We start from the raw sequence: 27,729 nt of genomic DNA, 5'->3' as shown, positions 1-27,729 counted from the left end.
CAGCTGAACAAACCAAAAATCTTTCACCCCAAACCCACCAAGCATACCCCCATCCAAGGGACGTCACTAAAGACTTTTCAAAATTTCGGCTCATTTTGATGTTATTGACGCTTTTATGCTGAGATTCGTCTGATCGTCTTCTCCCAACATGCCGAAGTCGCGATTCAATCTGACATGCGCTGTGACATGCGCAGAGGCGAGACGCTGATACATTAGCATAAGCTCCGCCCCGTCATAATGACGTCATTATTCTCAGGAGTTGGTCGAGCGATGGGACGATGGAGGTATTATAAAGAAACCCAATTCGATTCATGGACTATCGCAAAACGATTTTTCAAAACTCAGAATATTTCGATGCTTTAGATGCGTTTTTATGACTCCAGCTCCTCCCTCTCTGGGAGCTGGAGTTAGTATTGTTTTCGCTCAGGTTTCTCGTCCAATCACGTGACCTCTCCAACACTCGATAATGCACTCTTTTCGTCCACGTTTTAGGCCAATCTTCGGCATGAACATGAAATCTAATAAGCGCAGTACTTAAATCAGATGTTTCTCTCGCCTTGAAAACATTCCTGGGTAAAATCCATTGAGATTAGCCGAGTTAATCAACTTTTTCCGTGATTAAAATCTCTGCCGCTGAATTCTATAAATAGAAACTATTAACATCGCGGCAGTGTGGTTCCCATTGTGCGCCCTCCCACTTCACACCATGTCTGCAAGTTTTACGGAGAGGGAGGGCGTGCGGTAAGAAGAATGGCCAAAATGACGTCACGTTTTCCTGGCAATGCCTCTTGCCGGACCAGTCAAGCATTGGGAAAGCATCTTTAATTCTCAATGCTATTTCAATTTCATCTCAAACATGTCTTTTTACAGACCCACCCCTTACACAGACAATGGGTAACATCAAGTCTTCTGTTTTCAAAGTGTTGGAGAAAGTGTTTTAGGCCTACCTCAGTAGCTGAACTGATAAAACACTGTCCAAGATCAGCAAAGCAGCAACTGAGAATGGTGTCAACAATGTTTTTAACAGAAACAAGCCTCAAACACTTTCCCCAACACTTTCAAACCCAAGACTTTACCTCACCCAGTGAGTGATGCACTCTGAACTATACTTACCAAGAACTGTCTCCACCCTCATTCTCTGGCTAGGATAATGTAATCCATACAACAGTTTACTATCACTAGGATAACCCAATGCTCCCTCCATCCAATACTCGGGGGCCCATTTAATTTGCTGTTAAGCAGATTTCTCAATCTAGTTTGACATGAAATCTGGATTGTTCCTTTCCAAATTTTGAAGGAACTTCATGAGACCTTCCTTATCTCCTGTGAGCATTTGGCGGGTGCAATTGCAGTTGGGTGCCAATTGGTGTCAATGACCCCTTGGCTCCATCTACGGTCAAGAATTATGAGTTGATCTTCACAGTGAGGTGTCTCTTGTTTCTCCCTTGGAAGTGGGTCTGCTTCGGACCAGATACAAGGCGTCTCGAGGTTTTCGACGCATGTGGTAATCGGAGTGAAGTGATTTGCTCAATGTCGCAACTGATGAGTCAATATTCGATATCAAACCAGTCCAATGCCCAAACTACTTGGCCAAACCTCATTAGACATCAGGTCCCACTTTCTATTGTCTCCATCCTCCATTGCAGGGTCAGGACCAGGACATCGTCTCCCACCAGCACATGATCGACTCCGTCCTCGCCAAGGCCCAGGAGCTCGAGCAGAAGAGCCCTGGCAGCCAGCTGGCCAGTCAGATGGCGGAAGTCAAGGACAAGTATGACGCATTGAAAGACATGGCAGAGGTAACGTCAAATTGTTTCGAAATCTTGAAAGATTTAATTGTATATTTTGGTGGGGTTGATGTTATTTTATATGCAAAATGTTGTAGGCGTTGCCCGTGCTATGGTGACAAGTTCATTTCTATAACTTGGGGATGGGGAGGAGGGTTTATCTTCGAAGTATTTCGTAGATGTTTGGAGCTCTATTGGGCTGGGATGTAGTAATCAAAGCAGTCTGTGTAACTTGATGTTTAGATATGGCTAGGGTGGCTAGGATGAGCTAGGATGGCTAGATTGTTAAATTCCCAAATTGACAGATATTTGTTTTGTGTTTATGTATACTCATCCAATCTTTTTCAGCGATATCATTATTTCTCTGTACTTGGCATAAAATAAAGATTTTACTTGTCGTTTTGTTTGTTTAGTTGTCCTTATTCCCAACGTAGTGTTTAGTTTTCGTGTATGTTAGCTTGTCCTCTAATGCTCTTCTTTATTTCATGAACTGGAGGTAAGTGATGTTGTTTATTGTTGCCATGGTAACAGTCATATTGTTTTATGATGATTCAAATTATGATCTGTTGTTTTTACTCCCAAATTAAAAAAAATCATGTCTTATATTCAAAATGTGTAACTGATTATAGTATTATTAGCCAGAACATTTTATCAGACTCAGCAGACGTTTGATTTTATTTGTGTCGTCTGCCAGCGATCATTTGACGTTATCTGCCAGCAATCTTTTGACGTTATTTGTGTCATCTGCTAGCAATCTTTTGACGTTATTTGTGTCGTCTGCTAGCAATCTTTTGACGTTATTTATGTCGTCTGCTTCTAGGACGCTGTCAAGAAGAATGAGCAGATGGTCGAGGACCACCAGGCATACCAGGAGTCGTGCGCCAACTACAACTCTTGGCTTCGCGGCGCGAGGGAGAAGCTGGCCGCCTGCTCTGACGTCTATGGCGACAAGGACGCGGTGAAGAATAAGATCGACAGGACTAAGGTGAGGAAACAACTTCAGATATTTAGCATTTTATACTTGCATAACAGGCATGGGATTTTGATGTAGTGATTGTGAGTGGGTCACTTTGAAAAGGAAAAGAAAAGTAGCACTTTATGGCCTTATTTCTTAATTTTTCACGATCATACAATATGCCTAATTCACATAAGATTAAGAAAATTGGATTATATATATGTAAATGTACATGTATCATAAAAATATCATGTTGTTTGGCAAAAACAAGCTTTAGCACAACGCTCTTTTGAATACTATGAGGCATAGTGGGCCCATATCAATTGACAGCGGTGATACACTGCTGTTATTGAGTTATAGTAAAACTTCCTCAGATTTAGGTAGTATAATATTTTAAGATCTTATTTACAATGAAAAAATGAGACCAGTGTGTTTCCCATCTAAGGCTGTAAAGGACTATATGTTCCTCTTTGCATTTCATTCTAGGCCCTCGAGGAAGCTATCCTGGACGGTGAGGAGAAACTAGAAAAAGCTGTGGCCATGGGCGAGAAGCTCCTGCCCGATACGTCACTACCTGGACAGAACAGAATTCGTGCAGAGATTGACGAAATGCAGAGAGAATTCAATGGGTTCAAGTAAGTCTGGTCCTCATCTATTTCTAAGTCATATCGATACTTGTCAGTTTTTCCTTGCATCCATTCCCAGGGACTGAGTCAAAGGGTACTGCCCTCCTGACCATTTGAAATTAAAAGTACTGTAAAAGCGAGTTTGGTCATTTCCAGGAACGATCTTGATGGTGCCGAGAAGAACCTCGACGACTGCCTCGATAAATGGGGCGACTTCGAGACTGGCAAGGATGAATTCTCAGACTGGATGAATGACACAGGAGCCTTCCTCAAGGGCAACATCCCGCTCCAGCCCACGCTTAAGGAGAAGAAGGAACTGCTCGAGAAATACCAGGTAGGGAGAAGTTTTTCATCTGCAGGAAGATTCAACTTCAAATTGTTACCGAAATTGAAAACGGCTAGGCAAATGAACTAATGGAATCCGGTGTGGATTGCAGTCAATGAGAGGTGTCCTGATTACAGAGGTCAATTTCAAAGGAAAGGGCCAACTTGGGACCAGATGCAGTGTCATTGATAGTGTGGGTGTCCTTAAAAGAGAGGTGTCTGCTAAGTGAGGTTCCACTGTAACTCCTTGTGTTTTGATCTGTTATTGCGGGGGGGTTTGTTAGTCATCAGTAAGTAAGTGAAAGGCGAAAATCACCTCATCTGACAATCGTTGCATTTTCAGGACAAGCACCAAGAAATCTTGGACCGCCAAAACGAACTCGATGAGGTGAACCAACGTGCCCAGACTCTCCTTGAGACAAATGCTGATGCCCGCATCTCGCACAATATTACACAACTTACAACCAAATATCAGGGACTTGTTTCACAATCTATGGTAAGTTATAGGATACATGTATTTCTCAGAAAAACATCCCTCTTCTAAAAATCTTTGACTGAAATGACAGAGAAAGGTTTGTTTCGCAATGTATTACATCCGATTATACATTGAGAAGTCAGCAAAATAATGTTTGTACACTGTTATATTGGTGACGAATCATGTTTCTAAATGGTAAAAGGGTCAGAAAGTCCTTCTGTAATTGCCCTAAAGGAATAGCCATGATACTGAAGGCTTTGGCATATGAACTATCTAACCAGTCGTGTCCATCGAAGCTTGTTGTTCTGCTACTGCATCTATCTTTGCTAGGAACCTTTGGTAACCTCTTCTTTAACATTTTCAGGAGCAATGCAAGAAGCTCGAGTCGAACCATGGCGACCACAGCAACTACCAAGAGGCCATGGACGACTACAACGACTGGCTGCTCGACACCCAGGAGAAGTTGAGAAAGATCGACCCATCGTCCAAGGATAGAGGGGCAGTTGACGCCGGTCTCTCAAATATCATGGTGAGTCTTAAACGAAATGTCAGATGTGATAACCTGGCTGGCCTGCTCATAGATAATGGTCATGATAGTAATAATCTTTGCACCCATCCTATCCTATTGTGTTTCACATAACAACAACATGTAAATAAGCACGCTGCACGAAACTTCTTCCACCAGTGTTAAAGTGTACTCTAAGTGTACGAATAAAAAAAAAAAAAAAAAAAAAAAAAAAAAAATTGTTACAGGCCAGAGTCCTCTATTAAAACATGTGTACATTACGTGTACATTGTTGTGCATAGGTTTTGGTAAAAAAAGTACTCATTGGACCAATCAATCTGCACAAAATTTTATATGTGTCAAGAAGAACCCTTTGCCAATAGCATAATAAAGTTTAAAAAAATTCCAATACCGATTGCCTGAGAAAAAAAGATTTCCGTACACAATATCCATCAAAACGTCACTGGCGCATTGATATGGCCCTGTCAAAGTACAAGTTCTAAACTGACCAGTGAGACCACATTTTCTTAAATATATTATCAAAAAGCATATTTCTGTGATGGCCTGACTCTGTAGATTAAGAATCAACCACAGATTGAGAATTAATTCCACTTTGGTCCATCCCAGCCATGTATTTACCACAACTTGACATTTTGATAAGCTCTATGTGACTGTGCCACACTTCCGGTCGTGGATGAATACAGGTCTCTGCCCTAGTAGAGAGCCAGTGTTGGCCCCAGGTCAAATGTTCTGCTGTTTTCAGATTCCCCTAGATGTCCACATTACTGTGCAAAAGGAATTTTTGAATTATATTGAATTGTAAAATTTTTATTCGAGTTCATCTTCTTGCTATGTCCGGCCTCAAATTCTATGTTGAAGTGATGTGGGCGTGGCAAATACCCAACATGTAATATTTCTGTTAAAAATTATTAAATCCTACTAAGCACTGTTAGTTTGAAATAAAGGATATATACATTATTAGAAATAAGAGTTTTTGAGTTCATATGGTCATTGCTGGATGTCCCAGGGCCAGGTTTCTAAGTTTGGGCAGTTACCATGACAACGGATTATAGAAATTGTAGAATCTCTACAACACTGAGTCTGAATTTTCAAAAAGTCACAATTCCAGATTACTTCAGATTCACACTTGCCTACCTATCAAGTTTAAACTTCATATGGCCAGTAAAGAGCATGTGTGGCCAATTCAAAGTGAACCCCTTTGACCCTGAGAAACCTCATTTTCTCACATTCTCAACTTGAAAGATCGGAGGACACATGTGTAGGCCTACCAAATGTTTGTTTTTCATTAGGATATGACTTTTGTTATGGCTAAGGTATTTGTTTATCTAAGCAGCTCATCAGTACAGAGAAGCACAATGATGAACCATCCCAATATCCTCAAGCTTCAACTAAGTATGCCCTGGGGGTCACTTTACATGTGGACTCCACAGAGTAAACTTCAACTCAAGATGCCTATAACTAAGCAAAAAGCCAAGCCGTGGATTTCAAGTTGGTCACTCTTACCACTCGCCCTACAGCAGGACAATGCCTCCAGAGAAAACCGATGGTAGCTGGTCTCGTTTCACTTCAGTAATGAGGATTACAACAATTAATGTTGTGCGTGAGCGATCGGATGGCATCATCTTTGCACCGACGGTCAAGAACACAGTCAGCCCACTGAGGATACTTCGCCGGAGGGGACAGGATGCTACAAAGGACAATACGGATGTTATACTAACTGAGGATACTAACATTGTTGACTATACCCAGTCCATAATATACAGTTTACACTACTCGACTTCAGATCAAGTTCGCTGTTCTGGTTTATTTTGAGTTTTAAGGTCTGAATCCATGATTGCGGCTGAAAAGGGTTAATATGTACAATAATGCCATAAGTATTGGTTCAACTACAAGAAAAAGGGATGAAAAGGACGTGCAGAATAGAGAAAATAAGATAAAATGTGTGTGCAAGTGTCAAATTTTTCATACTTGGTCAACCATTTTGACTACTAGGCCAGAGTCCTCTATTAAAACATGTGTACATTACGTGTACATTGTTGTGCATAGGTTTTGGTAAAAAAAGTACTCATTGGACCAATCAATCTGCACAAAATTTTATATGTGTCAAGAAGAACCCTTTGCCAATAGCATAATAAAGTTTTAAAAAATTCCAATACCGATTGCCTGAGAAAAAAAGATTTCCGTACACAATATCCATCAAAACGTCACTGGCGCATTGATATGGCCCTGTCAAAGTACAAGTTCTAAACTGACCAGTGAGACCACATTTTCTTAAATATATTATCAAAAAGCATATTTCTGTGATGGCCTGACTCTGTAGATTAAGAATCAACCACAGATTGAGAATTAATTCCACTTTGGTCCATCCCAGCCATGTATTTACCACAACTTGACATTTTGATAAGCTCTATGTGACTGTGCCACACTTCCGGTCGTGGATGAATACAGGTCTCTGCCCTACAGTCAAGTTTTATAAGCATTCAGAGTACCCGGTACTGTTCTTGCTGTGTCGGCTTTTTTTATCACCTTTGAATGTCTTGATACAACTTTGGTTTAATCTTTCTGCTGTGTGGTCATACCTTTCAGGATCTTCAAGCCTCTCTTGATCAAGGCCACTGCAAGCTGCGCAATGCGAACACTTATGGCGAGAAGACCATTCCAAACACCAGCCGCGAAGGCGTTCGACAGATCCGAAAGGATCTCGACGAGGCCAAGGTCGAGTATGACAAACTCAAGGTCAACATCACCGAAGATAAGGCCGAGTTGGAGAAGGCTTCAAGCAAGATGGCCGAGCTGGACCGCACGCAGAATCAGGTGGATACCTGGCTGAAGGATCTGGAGGCCAAGATGAAGCAGTTTGAAGACGATGACGGGAAGGGAGACAAGAGGTCTAAACTGGAAAAATACAAGGTAGAGCAATGATTTTCTTTCAATAACAATTTAGGAAAATTTTCACACAAGGAGCCTATGGCCTTGTGGTTGAGACTGCTGGCTGCCGTACAATCGGACCGGGTTCGATCCTGGGGAGAACCAAGGATTGTATGTCTGGTGTCTATGCCAGGGCAAGAAAAAGCTCCATCATAGGTGGACAGTAGCCTACAGTGGGCCCCATACCTTCGGGAAAACCTTAAGACTGCGGTAATAAGGATGATAAGATTTGATGTTTGAATCCACCACCTGTCAATCCAGAGCCCCAGACTCTAACCGCATGCTGCTTGTATCTTGTCATGATGTCCATACTTTATTTCAGGCTATGATGCAAGATCTGTTCGGCCATGACGTACCAATCGAGAAGCTCCGGGAGATGCTGAAGGACTTGAAGGGGACGCCGCTCGGTGATAAGATAGAGGAGATGCTGAGGAGATACGATGAGATAATGGCCGAATGCCAGGTAAGGGACCATCTAGTAAAAAACCACGTAACCTGGTTAGATTCTCCAAGTAACCCTTGTCCTTTGAAAAAATAAAAAAAGGGTCAGGTTGGCATCGAATTTGATTTGTTGTTGCCTCATCATGAACTGAAAAACAAAACAGAACTTTAGTTGTTGTGAAATCTTTCTCGTTTGAGTAGTTTCTTTATAGTGCGAAATTTAACCTTCAGATTAATGCTTTATCTATATCTTCCAGGAAAATGTTGATTCGCTCTCGGCAGAAGTCGCCAACAATGACCAATTCAAGAAAGAGTACGCCACTGCCATGGAATATGTCCAGCAGGCGCGGCAGAAATTAGGCCGCTTGAGTGACACGACCGGAGACAAACACGATATCCAGGCAAGAATATCAAAACTCGGCGGCTTTGGTAATGAATTTGACAGCGAACAGTCAAAACTTCTGCAGCCATTGTTGGAGTTGAGTGAGAAAATGATGGATTCGCTTCCACCGGCTGAGCGGGAGAAGTTACGGAAGGAAATCGAAGAGTTGAAGAAGGAGTTTGGTGGGGTTGGCGATGGGATCCACGACGCCAAGGACAATATGGAGAATTGCGTACTGAAGTGGAAGGAGTACCAAGATGAGAAGGATAAGTTCGCGCGCTGGTTGCGGAATGCTGAGGCAGACTTGAAGGGGGTAAAGGACGGGCAGACGTCACTTGAGGATAAACAAAAGGCTTTTAGGCAGTGCGAGGTGAGCATTGCTGTAGTGTTGTGGCTCGGACTCTCAACTAGCGGTCGAGAGGTCCCTGGTTTGATCCCCACTGTCGTTGTGAGACTCAATGCAGGTCTCTTTCCCTAGCACTAAACTCACCTTACTCCATCCTGGTGTAAATGGATACCGGTCAGAAATGCTCAGATTGTAGTGCCGATTGAGCTGCTCATCTGAGTTCTACTGAAAGGTTTGAGGAAAGACTGGGGTTTAAGTGTAAAGTGGGATGTTTGCCTATATAGTTGTTGAGATCAGACTATAAACCAAAACGTTTTCTGTACTTTAGACGATTCATGACGACATCTCCAACCACAAGCCCGACTTGGACAAGCTGACCGAACTCGCCCAGGCGATCCGCCAGAACAGTCTCGATCCTCAGGTCTCCAACGAGATGATGCAGATGTCGACCAAGTACCAGTCTCTTCTCTCTACTGCCAAGGTGAGTCTGTGGACTATTGTCTGCTCCTCAAGTAAATGTCACTGTCCTTTTTGGTGGCTGTGCAAAAACTACTGGGCTGATTTCTCTAAAGTTAGGTTTTTAGCTCACCACTGGGGAGCTTATACGATACCGTGGCGTCCGTCGTCCGTTAGCGGAGCACGTTTCGTCACTGCTAGGGCTAGATGGCTAAAACTTGGTGTGATGGTAGCTTTGGGCAATATGCCCCGACTGTTTTTCTTTTTTCGCGATATGTCCTACTTTCTGGCCTCCAGGCGGCCATCTTGGAAATTGGTAACCAATTTCCATGTGACATGTACACTCTTCAATAACCCTGAAATTCAGTCAACTTTATAACCAAAATGCTATACTTAGATAGTACTGGTAAATTTCTTTTGTGCCATTGAGTCGAGAGAATAATATTATTCAATGGAATCAAAACTGGTGAAACTAGCCAGAAACTGTTCTCCCCATATCCACTACAAATGACATGCATTACATTACCCGGGTAGAGCACATGGTCCCTGGACCATTTCATTCTCATTAAATGTAATTTTGGGACTTGACATTTTCACATGTAATGTGTCACCGTCTCTGCAAGCATGACACGAAGAATTAACAATTCACTCGAAAATGCTGGCTACATATGATTCACTATGTCACTTTTCACCCCCGCATGGTTTTTCAAGCCTGTATCATCAAACCTTTATCAGTTAGCTCGTGACGAGGAGAACGTGCGAGAAAAACTTGGCAAGTGACATCATGAATCTTATGTAACTCTGGCCGTAGATAGTGTAGATTTATATGTCCTGTACATATAAGGATCACCATCTGACGTTCGTTCACACCGCAAATAAATCACATAATGTTTTTGTTTTCACAGGATGCAGAAGCAGTAAGTTGTTTGCGTTGTGGCCCAGTTATGGATCGCCTGACGGCCAGCTTACCTCACCCGACTCCAGCCAAAAGTCACCAGAGCAATACCAGTCAAATCGGCCCCTGGTCAAAATGGCCCCCCCAGGGTCTATTTGCAGTTTTTCTCAAACCTAATCAGCCCTGACGTTCGTTAAAAAATAGTTGAGTTGGTTGATCCTAGTACGTCTTTCTAAATAATTGACCTAAGTGAGCGTCTTTGAATGATTTTTATAATCAGCCCTGATGTTCGTTAAAAAATAGTTCAGTTTGTTGATCCTAGTACGTTTTTCTAAATAATTGACCTAAGTGAGCGTCTTTGAATAATTTTTATCACCAGTTTGAATTGTCTTCACTTTGACCCTGAATAGTGTATGTAAAACACAAAATAAGGCAAAGTTCTTCATAAAACACACAGAGATCAATCAATTTAACTATTTTAACTTCGAACTTTAAATTCACTTGCAAAAAATCCGAATAGAAAGGGTATTGCTGTGTTTTGGCAGAGACGTGACGTCAATTTTAAATTCACTTGCAAAAAATCCGAATAGAAAGGGTATTGCTGTGTTTTGGCAGAGACGTGACGTCAATTTTAAATTCACTTGCAAAAAATCCGAATAGAAAGGGTATTGCTGTGTTTTGGCAGAGACGTGACGTCAATTTTGTCGCAGTTTTGACGTCATTTTGATGCATACCCTAATGAATATCAGTGCCACCTGTTGGAATGCCAAAACTGTTGGAAGATGTAAAAGAAAAGCTGGCTCAGTGACTTTTGGTGTGGTATAACTAATGTGCTGAAGTTTCTGTTCACAATAATAATAGCTTGTTTCACAGCCTGCTACACCATCCATTGATGTTATTTTTCAGCCGCATGTTTTCAAAATGTTTTTTTTCAAGTCATATTTTTTCTTGCATGCATGTACTGATTTTTAGATAGCTGTAATAGTATGAACCATTTTTGCTTGGGAAAATGAACAAAACTTCACAGCAGATGCCTAATTGTTTTCAAATGATACGGTTAAAATGTGTCACAGAAAGGGGGGTAGGCATTGAACTTTAGTACGAAACTAGTGTTATCAAGGATCCATCCTTTAACCCAATTGGACGTTTTTCGGAGCTATGGGGTCCTCTATAGGCTACTGTCCACCTGGGTGGGATCTTTTACTTGCCCTGGCATAGGCACTCCGTTACAGCATGTACAAGGGACCACTACTTTTAATCTCGATCATCTGACAGACCCCCATTAATCATCTCATGTTTAGTCTGAAACTTGTTGTGAAGAGTCAGGAATTCTGGTTTCTGGAAAGCCATGCCGGTTCATACAATCCTGGGTGTTCACCAGGATCGAACCTTGGCCCTATTGCGTGGTAGCCAGCAGTGGTAACTACAGGCTATGCGGCTCCCAGTGGGAACTTGAAAAGTAACTGATATATTTTGTTTGTGTCTTTCCTTGTTTTGACGGAGACCATTATTGTTTGGTTGAACCCTACCCTGTTTTAGTTAACAAGTCCAAATCCGATGTTGTTTGATCCATGGCAGTTTTTTGGCCTATAACAAAAAGCCCCACCCGACCCCTAATTTTTGATTTTCTGTCCTTTGACCATGTTGTTAGGTTAATAGGGTACCAGGCTCATGCTGACAGTCATTGGGGTATTGCTTTGTGTGACCGAGAGAAGACAGTAAATTTTGTCTGAGTTTTGAAGTCATTGAGGTGTACCCTAATGAAAATCAGTGTCGCCTATTAGAATGACGTCACTGTATCATATATCAGGAGTTTTTTGGTTCTTGCGTCTGTTTTGAGACAGCCTTTATGTCTGAAACGAATCCCATTGAAATCGTTTATCATGCATGCTTTTATAACAGCATTGCTTCCAAGATATCAAAATATTAGATTACTGTAAATATTGCTATTGATCTCATAAAGCCTGCCTGAGAGATAGTAGTAAGACATTGAAAAATTGAATCTTGTACATTGAGAAATTATAGCTGGGGCAGTCTGGTGTTTGACTTAGATCACTCAGAGTTTAATTAGTGCACAACAGGTATTGTGCCTTTGGATTAGATGAAGCTTTGGGAAGAACTGCATGGCAGAGTTGGCACGGATTGTTGAAAGGAAGACGTCTTGTGTAGGAGTTTTTTGCACCTCATTTGCACTTGGTCGAATGTCAAATCGTGAAGTATTTAGCATATGTGACCCGTCACAGCAAGACGTGGCCCATGTTGCACTAAAGATGAGGCAAAATGACACCAGGAGATAATTGGAAGAAATTGATGTACTCTGATTTCACAAGAGGGAGACATCAGGGAAATGAACAACCAGTCTGTCTCAACCTGCCAAGCTCAGAGCAACATGCGCCTGGTTTTACTGTGACAGGTCGCATATGGCATGAAAAGCAGATGAGATTGTACAAAAAACAACTGTTATAATTATTATGATAATCTATCAGTACCTGCCTTTTCATTCTAAGTGCACTATCACACAGAATCAGGAATTTTAAAATCATCGATTTCAGCTGCGTCAGTATAACTTGTAAAAGATTTTAAACTGGAAATCTTCATCCTTGTCTTTCATGATTTCAGGACCTGACCAGTCAAATGGAACAGGCGGTCAAGGACCAGCGAGCGTACGAGATCGCATACGCCGACTGCGCCCAGTGGCTAGAGGGCACCGCCGATCAGCTCCTGAAGTGCCACGATACGTCCGGCGATTGGCAGGAGATCGAAGGCAGGATAGACTCTGTCAGGGTGAGTTCTTGGTTGATGTAGATGCCTGGCAGCTAAAGCGCTGCACAGACCAGAGATTTTAATTGCTGTGACATGCGATTGAACCCTGCTGTGTGTGACAAGACCTCTCGTGTGCAGGTAAAGCCAGGAAACGCTGGGTTTGACTTTGACTGCTGGATTCTGTGATCAATGATTCTCATCACAGGCTCTGGTGATAAACACCGCAAATGGGCAAGTTTTGTCACATGATTGCAGGTCGTGGCAACAAGAATTGCTTGTGTGTGGGCTGCTTCATTATATGAATTTCTGGGCCATACATTGGTAATGCCAAAATGAATCTGTTTTGATTCACACAAAGTTGAAGAAGTTGAAAAGCAAGGAAAATGTTAGCCCACTCTTCTAATAATTTGGAAGTGCTTTGGGGGAAGGAAACTTAAGGAAAACTGTTTGGAGCCCATTCTTTAAGTAACATGGAAGTGCTTTTGGGTGGAGGATTTGAAAATCTTTCTTTACTTTTCAGGAGATCAATGCCAATCTCGACAACGGTCACGGCAAGCTGAATCAAGTGTGCGAATTCAGCCAAAAGGTCCTGCGCAATGCCACACCAGAGGGACGCAAGAAAATACAAGAGCAAATCGACAAGCTCAAAGAAGCTTGGGACAACCTGCAGGGCAACATCAACATCTGCAGCACGAATCTCGAGAAGTCGTTAATCAAGTATAACGAGTATGAGGAGAGTTACGACCTCATCTTGAAGTGGATGCTGGACATTGAGAATCTTCTGCTTCCCGAGCCCGAGCACAAGGTGGACCTGATGGAGAAAAAGCAGCAGCTGGATAAGTACAAGGTAAGTCTTAGTCAAGAAAATAGGGCGACTGACTGGCCTCCATTGGTTTATTTAGAGTACTCTATTCTCTCACAACAAGGACGAGAGAAGAATCCATTTTGACCTTCATCTTCAGAAAGGATGTTCTCCCCTCAAGGTGTTTCTCTCAGAGTAAACTTCCTGTGAAATCTTCTTCTCCTACTGAGCATTCGACTTGAGAAGTTCCCTCTTGGTTACCCAGAGTGTTGCTGTGTTGTTGACTTGATCTAACCAAACTGGTCCTCTTGGCAGCATTGAGGTTGCAGTCTAGCAGGATGTGGATGGGATTCGGTTCCTGGTGTCCACAGGGGCACCCTGGGGAATCCACTATTCCAATGCAGTGGAGGTTGCTGTGTAGGAGAGAATGTCCCATTCGGATTAAGACAATGATACTGCTCTATTTCTAATCAGAATGAATTGTAACTAAATTTTCACGTCTTATTTTTTCCAGGCTGCACAAACTGACATCAACTACCACAATAAGCAAATCGACGACCTGGTGGACGTAGCCAAGCAGATCCAGGCCAGCCACCCTGACAAGGAGCTCAATCAGTCGGTCTTCGAGATGAAGGACAATTACGATAAGCTAAAGAAGAGATCTAATGTAAGTCATAAGTCAGAACGTTCTTAGTTTGTACTCTGGCCACCAGGTCTTGCTGGTTGGCATTGGAGGAGAATCGATACTACTTGGCTAAGCTCTCAGTGCAAATGAGAGCAACAGAGCAATAGCTTTTGTCAGTAAAACCATTTCTGGTCGTAAAGGGGTATGCAGTTCTTTCGCTCAAGCGTTATCTGTATGCAGTCGGTGTGTGTATCATCTTTCCCGATTGCTGCATGTTAACCTGGTGTATTCATCTTGATTTTGTCACTACAGGAGATTGTGAAGAAACTTCAGGGAGAGTACGACGAGCACCGCGATTACCAAGAGGGCCTGCAGGACTGCGAGAAGTGGATCCTACAGATGTCATTCCGGATCATGTCTCACAATGCACTCAACGTCAGCTCCATGGAGTTGTGCAAGAAGCAGATCGAGAAACATTCCGTAAGTATAGATATTTTGATTTCGTGCCTTTGATTTAGGACATAGAGGGGCCGTGGGGAGGGGGGTTAGCTTAAAAAAGACTCTGGTGTATCTTGTTTATAACCGGTATAATCCCTGTGATCTGGCACCTCTTGCTGTTGAGTCACACATGAGTTGTCGGTTCCCTATCCTGTGTTGACGGGCCTTGCATGGGAAAATACTGGAATAATTACTGGGTAGATATGAGGGAAACTGGCCTCCTTAGCCCTGGTAGGCAACCAATCTAGGAGAGAAAACTCTGAAATCAAACTAGGTAGTCTGGGCTCGTCAGCTGGGAAATGGCAGTCAGTCTAGGAGACGGAAACTCTGAAATCAAACTTGGTAGTCTGGGCTCGTCAGCTGGGAAATGGCAGTCAGTCTAGGAGACGGAAACTGATATCAAACTAGGAAGTCTGGGCTCTTCAGCTGGGCAATGGCAGTCAGTCTATGAGACGGAAACTCTGAAATCAAACTAGGTAGTCTGGGCTCTTCAGCTGGGAAATTGCCTGTCAAGGAGACAGAAACTCTAAAATATAACTGGACCAAAGATGGTGCGCAACAGCCATACAGGCATCCAACCGGGTGTGCAGGCAACAACAGCCAATAATGACTAGGTAGATGATTTTTCTGATGAACTGTTTTGTCTTTAAGGCATTGATGAGGGAAGTGAAGGCCTACAAGAGCACCATTGATAAGCAGAACAGGAAAGGTGATGACTTGATCGTACACAACGATAACCATCCGCAATTAGAGACCGAGGTCAAGACGGAACTGGACAACCTCGATGACAGCTACCAGGCGCTGCAGGCAACATCCGAGCAGATCAGAGTGAGTCGAATTTTGTACCTTTTTGTTAGGATTTTGTCCAAGGCTGTAGTGCGTATCACTCCACATTGTACTTATGTACCTATCATGATGGAGTTGTTCTATCATCTGGCTGGGGTATAGTCTAATAGATAACTCCGGGGAGTGGAAGGATGTTAGGAAAATCGTTGCGTCCAACACAGAGGTGGGTGCCAGGTTGGGGCTAATTCATAGACACTGGCATCAGGCAGATGAGAACTTGCGTCAGAATTAGCAACTTCGGCCAAATATTCTGTGGTGATGAAACATGCCGGCCGACCTTTGAATCATCCATTGGCGTTTTACTATGTTATAACACCTCCTGGTTTCTTTGTTCTTTGTCACTGATTGAATGTTTGCTACTCAAATTTGAAGTGCTGAATGAAAGATATTAAGCGGAATTCATCCTTGAAAGAGTTAAGGAGTGGGGTAGTCAGTTTAATGGTCCATTAGCCAGTCATTTTGTTCCATTCGTCGATAATTGGTCAATGAGGCATGTATCTTGAACGCTTTGCTTGGGTGACTACTGAAGTGGTATATCTGGTGATAGGCTACCCATTAGTGTTTTACCTGTTTTACAACAAAAGTATAAACTCGTGAACCATGTCAGTCTTGCCACTCGTCACATTTGTTTACAAAAGCTTAGAAATAAACGAACCATCGAGTCAATGTCAATATATCGATAAAGTACCCCGATTGCAATATTGCCTGTCGGGTTTCCTATTGACTTAGAAAGTAGGAATGGGTATCGCCAATACATCCATAGAACATCCGACCACATATGGAGACGCCATTCTCCCCGGCTAATGATCCGTGAGAGTGACCTCGACGCGTGCCAAGAAAAGTAAAGAGTGTACCAACTTGAACTTCCTGTGTCCAGCGGAGTGGCGATTTTCGGCGGATATAGGCACTTTTTGTTCATTTGTTGTTTTGGCTTATTGATTTTTGCGGCAATGTTGTGGACTGCATTTACCTGTGTTCGATCCGGCAATCGTCAATAGTTCGATGCTGGGATTTGCAATATTGCTTTCAGTTGGTTTTGCTCAATGACATGTGCTGTTATTAATCTGTCTTTGGATACTGTTGCATTCATTTTAGGACACTGTTTCTAGTTTATTCATGGATTCGCGATGAGTGCATTCTTAGTGTTGGCTCGGTGACTACTGTTATGATTAGGATAATGCATGTCACTTGAGAGTTTTGATGCGGCTAGTTATGGACACTGATGTCAGAACAATATAATTTTGTGTGTTTTGTTTTGACCGCGATGACAAGGGATACAGTCTGGGTTGAAGATTAATGCCTTGGATCTGTGTTGAGATGTATTGCCCAAGGGCTATATTGAGATGTATTACGCCCTATGTTGAGATGTATTTCTTGAACCTATGTTGAAATGCATTGCCTAAGAGCTATGTTGAGATGTACTGCCTAAGAGCTATGTTGAGATGATAAGTGCCATTTTCTTCAAATGATCGTGGGATCCCTCTACGATAACAAAAAAACATTTCCCAGCAATTTTGATGCTCTTTGAAAGACGGCATGGAAGCGTTTAATTGTGTTCCTTCTCGGTTGAGACACGTGGTAGCGCCACTCTACATCTCATTGCGAACGTACTATTATCTGGATTTCAAAACGTTCAAGACTTATTGGAAGAGTAATAGGGTAGGCATTGATCAAAGTACTGCTTGTCAATAAATAATGTGTCTCCACTGGATTTCTATAAGGAAGACCTCTTTTCCATTGTTTGATCGACAATACATTTTCATTTCTAGGATCGCCTCCAAGACATCCTTGAGAAATGGATGGAGTACCAGCAGCTCGTGGACAAGGTCGAGCGAGTCATGGACCAAGATATGACCATCTGGTGGGTCGGCAAGCGCAAACCGCAGGCCGACTCCATCGAACATGCTCACATACAGATGCACGAGACAAAGGTAAATCTACGCCCTTCTTGAGATTCAAGAGTATTGTTTCATCATAGTCGGAGCCCCTGTCTCGTAACTGGACGTCGTGGTTTGACTCTCGGAAGGACCATCTGTGTTGAATCTGTGTCCTTTCGGAAGACACCATGTTTGACTCGAACAAAAAGTAGATGGTTGTAGGGACCCATCAAAACTTATTTTGGACTCCTATTTGAAAATCCTATTTTGTGAGAGTCTAGCGGAAGCCTTGGGGAAATTGACCTCGATTGGTCAGCATCCCATCCCGAACAGTGAATGCTCCTAAGAACTTAACACTCCGGTATCTGGGATTCGCTCTGGTCTGTTGAGCTGTTTGATAAGGCAAAAGCCTAGCAGACTTTAAGTTTTAGAGCCATTACAGCTCGTATCGGTGGATTGTAGAATATTTCCCTTTGAGGCAAACTTTAGAGCGTTTCCTTGGATGGAATAGATTATTTCCCTTTGAGACAAACCTTAAAATGCTTCCTTGAATCGGTCCACTTCCAGGAGATGCTTCAGAAGTTACAGGGCTACAAGCAGGACCTTGCCAATGCTGCCCATCAGTGCGAGAACGTCGGCAGCATGGAGAGCTTGGATCAGTTGGACAAGAATGATTCGCCTCTGGCAAGGAGAGCTGATGGCGTCAACGCGACTGTACAGGATAATATCGACAGGGTAAGTTTCGGTCGCAGAAGGGACAGTGGGCAAAGTTCCAGGTCTGGCGAGTTGGTCTTGTCAGGGGTAGGCTTACACTGCCAGCATTACTATGGTGGTGGTAGAGGAAGGAAACTTTCTGGTTGTCATCATCATCATGTCCCATAGCCCTGAGGCCATTGGGTCTCCCTGCTTTCTTGATGATATCAGGTACAGCTGTTTCTCTCTTGGCGTGAAGGAGCAGGTCCCCCGTCTTCTGGTCATATCAAGACATGACATCCAACCATCCAGACCCTGGTACCTTCGACAGTACCCTGGAGGTTGGTGCAAGCTTGAGTTTCTGTGATGGACAAAACCACCTCAGTCTCTTCATCTTTGCATCAGGATGTCATGGCATCGACAGTACATCAATGAACTGCTAACGAAACTGGCTACATAAACGGCATCATCACCTCTGGGTCTTCTGAAGAAGTTGGCATGGTATTGAACCTCATCCATAGATCATCCATCCATTTGTGTCACAAAGTGACATTGGTTTGCATCTCATTTCAGGTCAACGATCGGTTGGAGCAACTCCAGAATCTTGTAAAGGAGTGGGAGAACGTTGGCAAGATGAAGGCAGACTTCCGTGATTGGTTACGCCATGAGCAGGCCGAGGTCAAGGACATCGCTGACCGCCCCGCCAAGTTACACTCCGACGCTGCTGACCTTGAGAAGGATAGACTCAAGGTGAGGTCTTACTTTATGAATTCAGGAGCAGCGCAAGGGTGAACATGTCTACAAGAGTGAACATGTACACAAGGGTGATAAAATTTTAGGTACAAGGAATGGCTATTAAAGGGTTCATCTTCATTTCAGGCTTTGAAGGAGGCGATAGAGAGGAAGGAGCCAATGCTGGAAGACATGTTAGCCAAACATCGTGCGCTGACTCAACACGATCCATCCCTCCGCGACCCCGTCATCAAAGCGCTACAAGATGACTACGACGAGACGCTCGGGCGTGTCAACAACTTGCTACAGGACAGGGAACAAGCCGCTCAGAGTAGCCGCGACTATCAGAAGAGCAAGGACTCCGTTGATGGTGATATGGACGCCCTGGCCGCAGAACTTGAAGCCATCACAAGGCAGAACGCATCGCAGCTTGGTTCAGCTCTTGGCAGATTCAAGGTAGGAGCCGCTAAAATCTTTGATGCCTGTCCTAATTGTAGATGCGTAGTGGGTGCATTTCATTGATACAGTAAGATTTGGTGTTCACTCACCAGTGGCAAAGTAGTGTTAAATGTATCAATGGGCTGCACCTGCTCGAAGAGGACAAACTCTATTGGTTCTTGTTAAGGGTGGGAAAATGACTTGGAAAGAAATGGAAACACTGTCTAGTTTATTCGAAAGACCTGAACAGAGAACTTATCAGTGATTTTGAAACTGATTGTTCTGATGAACATCACGGTTTGTAAGTGTGCATTGGGGGAACTTTAATCTCAAACACAACTTGGAATAGAGTTTGTCATCTTGGTTGCCATTGTCGCCAACTTCCCCTCACCCTCAGCTTATTTTTGGTTGGTATCCTAGTTTTCGCTGGACACACCGGTTGGCAAACAGTGGCAGCCATTGCTTTCTTGTACATTAATGTAGTTAGATACTGGTGATGGATATATAATGCTGAGTTGACTGGATTTCTTGAAGACTGATTCTTTAGTTGTGCTGCAGCATGGCCTTGAAATATTTTTCAGCTGTAATTCGATTGGCTAAAATTAGTTTCTAGGCTTTGTTTTGAACACTTCAATAGAAAATCGTTGTGTAATTTTTACGACTTTGAGCAAGACACCTGAACTCTGTTATTTTCTCAGGTCTGTTGAAAAGTCAGTCAATCATGGAATCCAGTTGATGTATAAATGTAACAACCAATGCTAACACTAATTTCTCAGAGTGATATATGGTATAAATGACCAAGTACCAAAATGGCTGAATTTGTTGTCAAGTCATGGGACACTCTGACATCCATGCGGTAATGTAATGTAATTGAAATTGGTGATGATGGGTAAATTTTCACTCTGAGAAGTTACTGGTGATGGGTTTTGTAATATCAACATTCACACACGTCTGCCTGAGCTTAATTTGTTGTCTCTGTCACAGTTTTGCCTCACAACTAAGGTGAAGTGCTGCATAAAACATATTTCTTTAGCCTTGAGTTGCGGCTTCAAGTTGGGCTCAGGCAGACTCTGTCTCTGCTTTATATTTAGTTTGCTTCGTTGTTTTCTGTTGACCTTTCCCTGCTATCTCCGTTCACGCCCTTCCTTACCCCGAAAACGTTACATCTAATGACGAAAATCAGACTGATGAACGCTTCTTGCTGTCCGACTTGGAATGAAATCTTCTACCAAAAGAATATGAAATCGTACATAACTGTTCCATGCTATATTTCGTCTGACAGAAGTCAGTCAATCTCTTTCGCAGCCAATACAAACAGAGATAACACTCTTGATTCAGCATATTGTTGGAAAAGAGAGAATGAATTTTCAACAACTTGAGCTGAAACTAATTGGAATTCACCGTTCAGCTGCTTCTTTTATCAACAGCTTACAAATTCACCGCTCAGCTGCTTAATTGTTTTATCAACAGTTTACAAACTTGATAATGTCGCCCTTCCTGAACACCCTGAAGCTTCGGTTACAGATTTATACAAAATTTGATGACACTGCGCCATCTATTGGCATCAAAAGTCCACTTCCTCATTGAAAGCCAGGCCAACTATCAATCATGATTGCATGCCACACTTTAGTCAATGGATCCAATCAGAAACAATTTTTGCATGCTCCTTTTAATTTTATTTTGCATGTTCGTTCAGCCCTGCTGTTTAAATTAAAATTTGACTGTTCAAAATTTTGAGATTATGCCTTTCTTGCTAAGTTGTCATTTCTGTTGTATCTTTGTTTGTAATTAGGTACAAATATGGATAAACTGTGCAAAGATCGGATTCGCAAACATCACATTTTCTAAAATACACATATAAATGTACATTTCACTTCAACAGAGGCCAAGCTGAAATCACAAAATTGTTCAACCTGACCATCGGGTGCAACCTAAAGATACTGTGGGTAGGCCCTGATCAGCATATTCATACATTTTCGTGAATTCAGCTTACTGTGGCCTTCCCGTTATAAGAATAAAAGAATAAATAAAGGGGTAAACCCTGGTTTCTTTTAACGGGCAGGACTCAGTTGATTCTACTTCAACGGCATACATTCACTATTACACTTAAATGCAAACAAAAACTGTCCAATTTTCTTTCACAAATCCATTTACAACTTCACATTAAAACGTATATTGTAGTAAGGATTTGCAGATGCCAAGGAGACCGATAGGGTCAAGGGAATGTCACCATGCTTGCAAGTGGCAGACTGGAGATATTTTCACAGGAAGGATCAGTTCAGTTCCGTGATGGCATTTTACAGGAGTATTGTGGCATTTTCTAATAGCTATTCAAGTTGAAGCAAAGATGGCCATGGAAGTTGTCCATCACTCCCTCCCAAAAAATTGCGGGAGTTTACGGGAGCCAGAGTGATCAGTACCATCTTGTGACTGCCTGTGAAGGCAGATGGAGTCAATCGTTAAGGCCTGTTGCACCCGAGTTGATGTCTTGCCCATTATATCGATGATGCTGTTCATATCTTGTCATGTTTTCCCGAGCGATTGGTGGAATGGTCCTGTGTGATATCTAGGAAATAAAAGATGTGATTCACCTGCCTGAGGATACAAAACAAATGTATATATTGGGGTTGATATTTGTGCATGAACATAATGAATGAATGTTAATACGTGTCGAATGGAATGAGTATGAATGGGTGTGTATTGCGTGAAATGAGAGGCATCCTTTGTTGATAGATAGTGATCTCACTGTAAATGGCGATCAAGCGTGGGGCCTAGGGCACTTCATGGGCTGCTACTCCGTATTACACATTAAAAGCTTTGTGTTTTGTATATTTTAATATTTTGACGAATATTTGAATATTTTTTGCCACCGGGCATGAAAATGTAAACATTTGTAAAACACTTTGTGGTGTGCGTATAAACGAATTAAATATTCTCGGATTAAAACGAAACATGGTCATAAACATAACAGAAAGTGGCCTGTTCTTGGCGATTGTAAGGATTTTATAAGCAAGCAGAAGAAAAGGATTAGAATAGTCTGAGATACAATAGATGTACTAAACACATTGAAGAGAACGGCCAAGTTTTAGGCCGGGATTGAGGATACTGTAAAGTGATAGTCTGCTAGTGTTGTCTTGAAAAATATTGAAATAAACTTTTGGTATTCAGGAAGAAAGACAGTGTCAACAAAAAGGTGTTGGAGGATGATTTTTTGTGCACCGAGTTTTGAAGAAGTACACAAGATCGTCCTGTTGGATCCAAGATTTGACTGTGAATATGATCCGCCGGGCACTTAGGAGTGGAGCATATCTCATGCCATTGAGTATCCTATAAATAAGACCTCGTAGTAGGACACCTGATGTGTTCTCCATTGATCGAGCAGACGTTAGCTATTGTACCGACAAATAGGATAAATTAAAAATCATCTGCCGGAGCATCGTAGCTGGAGGTGTCCGTTAACCCATGTGAGGATATCTGCGGGACACAAAATTCCAGGGACTATCTTTTTGTTTCGGGATCTACTCAAACTACTTATGTGTAAGTTTATTTCTCTGTAGGCTATGTACGAGTGTCGAATTCTTGTTCTCAGTTGACAACTTGTATGTGGTGATAATATTCCGTGGCTGGTTTTCGACGCTGGATATTGTGGGATGGCGTGGCAGGAGAGATTATCGGCATTGATGGCACTGAATTCTTCGGTTTGTTGTCTTTTATGGATTACATGTACTTCTACTTGACAGGTTGTCAGTATCATTTCGAATGCTCGGTGCTCGCTCAGTTTCTGGTCTTTGACAATTTATAAACTAAATTGTCTCCGATTATGTTACATAGCTTGTTCACTCTTGTCTTCAGTCTTTAGTTCCAAGTCTAACTGGTTGATGTGGTTTTGCCGTGACAAGTTCGTGGTCGAGATGAGCAAGTCGGCATGTCAAAGGCTTTCTACGGCACACAATATGCCTTAATTGTCTGTCAAGAAGTCATAAGGTAGCAATCTACTTTGTTGTGGTCACTTATCCTCGATATGAATTCACGTGCTTGATTTCAATTTTTGTGTTTCCATTGAAAGTTTGAGCAAATCTTTCTACAATGAGGCTCAACTCTGATAAAGACATCAAAACCAGAAATAATGTTCGATGACTGTCATATTAAGATGTTTTATTGGCTAGGGATGTCTGAGGATAACAATTGTAAATTGCATAATCTATTTCTTGAGACTATTTCATCTCAAACTTGTTACGGCTCGTAAAACCTGTGATTTATACTCGACATTAATGTTGAATTGAATATTCTCAGTTAGTCTGAAATGAGGTATTGGTGTCTTGACAGGCCAAGCAACATGTTTTCGAACTTAAGTGGCATTGTGCATACCTTACGAGATATCCAAATTCGTCCAAGGTATAGTTGATATATTTTTCTTGTCACTTCAGCGTGGCAATATTGCAAAAAGGTTTTGCTTGTTCTACTTTTGATTGATGGTGTTGCGGCTATGTTTCCCATACCAAACACTTGTCGCTGATTGCAGTACTAGTTACACCGAGACAATTTTTAAAAAAAACTCAGCCTTTGAAAACAGATGATATTCCTCTGTAAGTGTGCAACAGTCTGTGCGGTTGAGCAACTTCACACACATTTGACATTGTGCATATTCAGTCAGAACGAATAACGTAAAAAAAACCCCAAAAAACATTGTTAATTGCGCCATGACATGGTTATTTTATGACGTCATGCGCCAGGCACAATTGTCTTTGCCTCCACCGGTATCAGGTTATTCAAATGCAATAAAACATCACAGGGAAAGTACTCCAGTCCTGCATTGTGCCAGCCCTGCTTCTCATTCTTTCAGAGTGATTCTGCAAGGAGGTTTGTTTTATACACACAACACATGAAAAAACCTTCTGAAACGTGACTAATTCTGCTCTACCCATTGTCCTGGGCTACACTGGCGTAAATCTGTATCAGACCATTAAGGAAACCGCTGTCATTTTCATTCTTTCAGAGTGATTCTGCAAGGAGGTTTGTTTAGTAAACACAACACATGAAAAAACCTTCTGAAACGTGACTAATTCTGCTCTACCCCTAGTCCGGGGCTACACTGGCGTAAATCTGTATCAGACCATTACAGAAACCGCTGTTATTTTCATTCTTTCCGAGTGATTCTGCAAGGAGGTTTGTTTAATACACACAACACATGAAAAAACCTTCTGAAACGTGACTAATTCTGCTCTACCCATTGTCCTGGGCTATACTGGCATAAATCTGCATCAGACCATTACGGAAACTGCTGTTATTTTCATTCTTTCAGAGTGATTCTGCAAGGAGGTTTGTTTAATACACACAACACATGAAAAAACCTTCTGAAACGTGACTAATTCTGCTCTACCCGTAGTCCGGGGCTGTACTAGCATAAATCTGCATCAGACCATTGCGGAAACTGCTGTCATTTTCATTCTTTCAGAGTGATTCTGCTAGGAGGTTTGTTTAGTACACACAACACATGAAAAAACCTTCTGAAACGTGACTAATTCTGCTCTACCCGTAGTCCGGGGCTATGCTAGCGTAAATCTGTATCAGACCGTTACAGAAACCGCTGTCATTTTCACTCTGCTACATGATTGATATTTACTCAAACAAATCGCCGGGATCCTGTAGCTACCATAGCTACAGGAACAGATTGGATGGAAATCAATTAAGTGCCGTCTCGGACAATGGACCTGTTGCAAAATTGGATATCGATAAAGGTTGTGTAGATTACTTCATTGGAATAATTGTCATCATGTTGGTGTGCAAATGTAATGGAATGCCTTGCTGCAATATCCCAACACTACTGAGGCAGTGGCGTCGGCCTAAAGATGAAAAAAATGACATGAGAAAAAAGTCACAAGCGGCTCAGTCCTGTCTCCCACCTTTGATGAGCGTGGTGGCACACTACGATGTCCGCATCTCAATCCAAGGGTCGTGGTTTCAAACCTGGTCTTGTCGTCTCATTGTGCTTCACAGGTCAAGGTCATCGAGGCCTGAAATGATGACAGCCACTTGATACCCCAGGGTGCCTCTGTGGAGACCAAGAGTAGTCATACAAAGGAATATTTAACATTTGATGAAGTCCTGCGTCTGTTCAAACTTTACTATTGATTGTATCCCTCATAGTTTTATCTCCTGAAGATATATTTCGACCTCGACATCATAAGGGGACCTTGGCATAGAAGTATTTGATGATAAGCCAAAGACAAAAAGTCCACACATCTATATCTATACATGAAATAGTATTAATTTCAACCAACAATTGCAGGTTAGTAAATTGTCCTAGTAGCTATTGACATTAGTCGCAGACCCACTTACTCCTGTCAATAAAATCGACACCGGATCGATTCACCCGCCTCATTTGCATGAGATGAGAAAAATGATTGAAATTTGCATATTGGCAGACGTTCTGTTGGTTGAATGGGAAAGATAAACAATAGGTTATCGCTCCAGTTCACCTTGCTCTAAATCAACAAATTGACCAGGTCGAAGTTCCCAGTCGATAAAGGAAGAACGTGAGGTTATCTGCTGCAGTCAATGGGAATAGTCATGATAGTAGTTTACCGGTATTTTGCAGTCCGTATTGCTAAATAAATCGTGTGAGTATTTTCCGATTGAGTTTCTGGAATCTCTGAAAGGATATTTACACAATTTCCAGGATAAATGATAGATTTTTTCGTTTGATATTATATCCATTGTGTGGCACAATAGTTGTGGCTTGCAATCTGGAATCCTCCCTGCTGCATTCAGTTTCTTGTTATTTGCGGAGTGAAACTGCATCTGAAATACAGGATTCGGACACAGGATTCTAGAATTTCCCATTACCTACTGAGGGATGTTTGATTTTGGGTGCTTTGGTCAAAGGGAAAGCTACCATGAGCTGTAAATTCCATCCTGCCTTAAAACTTGGAGATGCATGAATTCGCTTAACATGCTCAATGAAAATAGCTGCATATGCCGCTAAAGCTAAAACCTTTTAAAGCGGAATATGTCAATGGATGACATGCTCCATGAATAATTGATTGGGATATAACTTGTATGATGATGAAAATATATTTTCTGTTCAACGTTTTGGTGATGGGCTGCTCAATGCCATGCTTTTTGTATTGTCGTGTTTCAAATATTTTCTGTTAGGTGACTGGAGCCATATTGTAAGGGCATGGCGCCAAACCAGTTTTTTTTCGTTGCAGAAGATGTGTCCTGCCTTCTTACATATGTATTCATTTTGCTGTGGGATGCAGTTCTTTCTTATTTGTTAGTGTCTGAAATCCCTTCTGCCACGTCTGTCATCTGGAAAAAAAGAGGTCGAAATTTGTGTGTTAAATGTTCAAGGTGTTTAAAAAGTCTTAGATATATAAAGGGAGCATGCTCATAAAAGGAATTTAGGACTTAGCCTTGAAAAAAAGAACCAATTTTTCATGATTCTGATTTTTCAAGATGGAGCTGAATTATTAGTCAGGATCAAGAAACGTTTAATTTTTAACACATGGACTATAATTACAATCACCTTATTGCATACACCTCACACTTATCAAAAGAAAAAAAATATGGTATAAAAAGTGTCACCATTGCTTCAGGTGTTGTCATCCAGAACTCTCTTCCATCTCCCAACTCGATTCGATTTCATTCCATAATTTATACCAACCCATCTATCCTCTTCTCCTGTAACCTTGGTAACATTTAACACTCATTGGTTGATGCTAAAATGTGCACTTTATCATTGGTTTCTGCTGACTTTGGTTTTCAAGTTCAGCCGAGTTTAATTTTTACCCAATTTCAAAATGCACAATGCAATTTCCATCTAGAAGGCTGTGAATTTATATATATTTTGTAGATTTCATAAGATTATACCTTGTACAGACAGCCTGTTGAAAATTCTGAGTGATTTGGAATTTAGATGTAAAAAAGATCAACCCCATTGTACATTTCCTCTCGACACCTCCTCTCTTCTTCTGATGTAAATATGTAGATTTGCTATAGTTATAGATAGAAAATATAGACTTTATTATGTAGAAAATAATAGAATTAAAGACTATGTTTGTACTGGGTAAATGAAATATTTGTGGTTATCAAAGCAGCAAGAAAGTGATTTTAATGAATAATGTAAAAAATTATTTTGAAGTTTCGTATTCCTTAAATGTGCAATTTTTGTTCCTGAGTTGCAAAGGAAAGGAACTTTTTTTGTTCATGAAAGATGAGGTAAAAAGAACTAAGGTAGGGTGGTACAATTATAGCTCTATTACAATTATAGCCTCTGTGTATCGTGTACAGTTAGTTTCTACACTGTATGGGC

General features: G+C 41.8%; 1 protein-coding gene across 9 annotated transcripts in view; it reads left to right on the top strand.

The window, feature by feature from the left end:
- The window catches only part of LOC135485645 (muscle-specific protein 300 kDa-like), a 143,608-nt gene that overhangs the window by 107,965 nt on the left and 7,914 nt on the right, over window positions 1–27,729 (top strand). For all 9 annotated transcript variants that reach the window (XM_064767928.1, XM_064767929.1, XM_064767930.1 and 6 more), the window contains 19 exons: window positions 1,647–1,799; window positions 2,608–2,772; window positions 3,229–3,377; window positions 3,525–3,702; window positions 4,036–4,188; window positions 4,532–4,696; window positions 7,280–7,603; window positions 7,944–8,084; window positions 8,320–8,814; window positions 9,119–9,271; window positions 12,761–12,925; window positions 13,425–13,751; window positions 14,221–14,373; window positions 14,644–14,811; window positions 15,481–15,657; window positions 17,445–17,606; window positions 18,120–18,287; window positions 18,819–18,995; window positions 19,125–19,433. In XM_064767928.1, the coding sequence (XP_064623998.1) occupies window positions 1,647–1,799; window positions 2,608–2,772; window positions 3,229–3,377; window positions 3,525–3,702; window positions 4,036–4,188; window positions 4,532–4,696; window positions 7,280–7,603; window positions 7,944–8,084; window positions 8,320–8,814; window positions 9,119–9,271; window positions 12,761–12,925; window positions 13,425–13,751; window positions 14,221–14,373; window positions 14,644–14,811; window positions 15,481–15,657; window positions 17,445–17,606; window positions 18,120–18,287; window positions 18,819–18,995; window positions 19,125–19,433 (3,882 nt within the window). The remainder of the gene's footprint in view (window positions 1–1,646; window positions 1,800–2,607; window positions 2,773–3,228; window positions 3,378–3,524; window positions 3,703–4,035; window positions 4,189–4,531; window positions 4,697–7,279; window positions 7,604–7,943; window positions 8,085–8,319; window positions 8,815–9,118; window positions 9,272–12,760; window positions 12,926–13,424; window positions 13,752–14,220; window positions 14,374–14,643; window positions 14,812–15,480; window positions 15,658–17,444; window positions 17,607–18,119; window positions 18,288–18,818; window positions 18,996–19,124; window positions 19,434–27,729) is intronic.

Source organism: Lineus longissimus, chromosome 3, assembly GCF_910592395.1.
Source record: "Lineus longissimus chromosome 3, tnLinLong1.2, whole genome shotgun sequence".
Lineage (NCBI taxonomy): Eukaryota > Metazoa > Nemertea > Pilidiophora > Heteronemertea > Lineidae > Lineus > Lineus longissimus.
The sequence above is the reverse complement of the archived record's forward strand: the minus strand, read 5'-3'. Positions and strand labels throughout refer to the sequence as shown.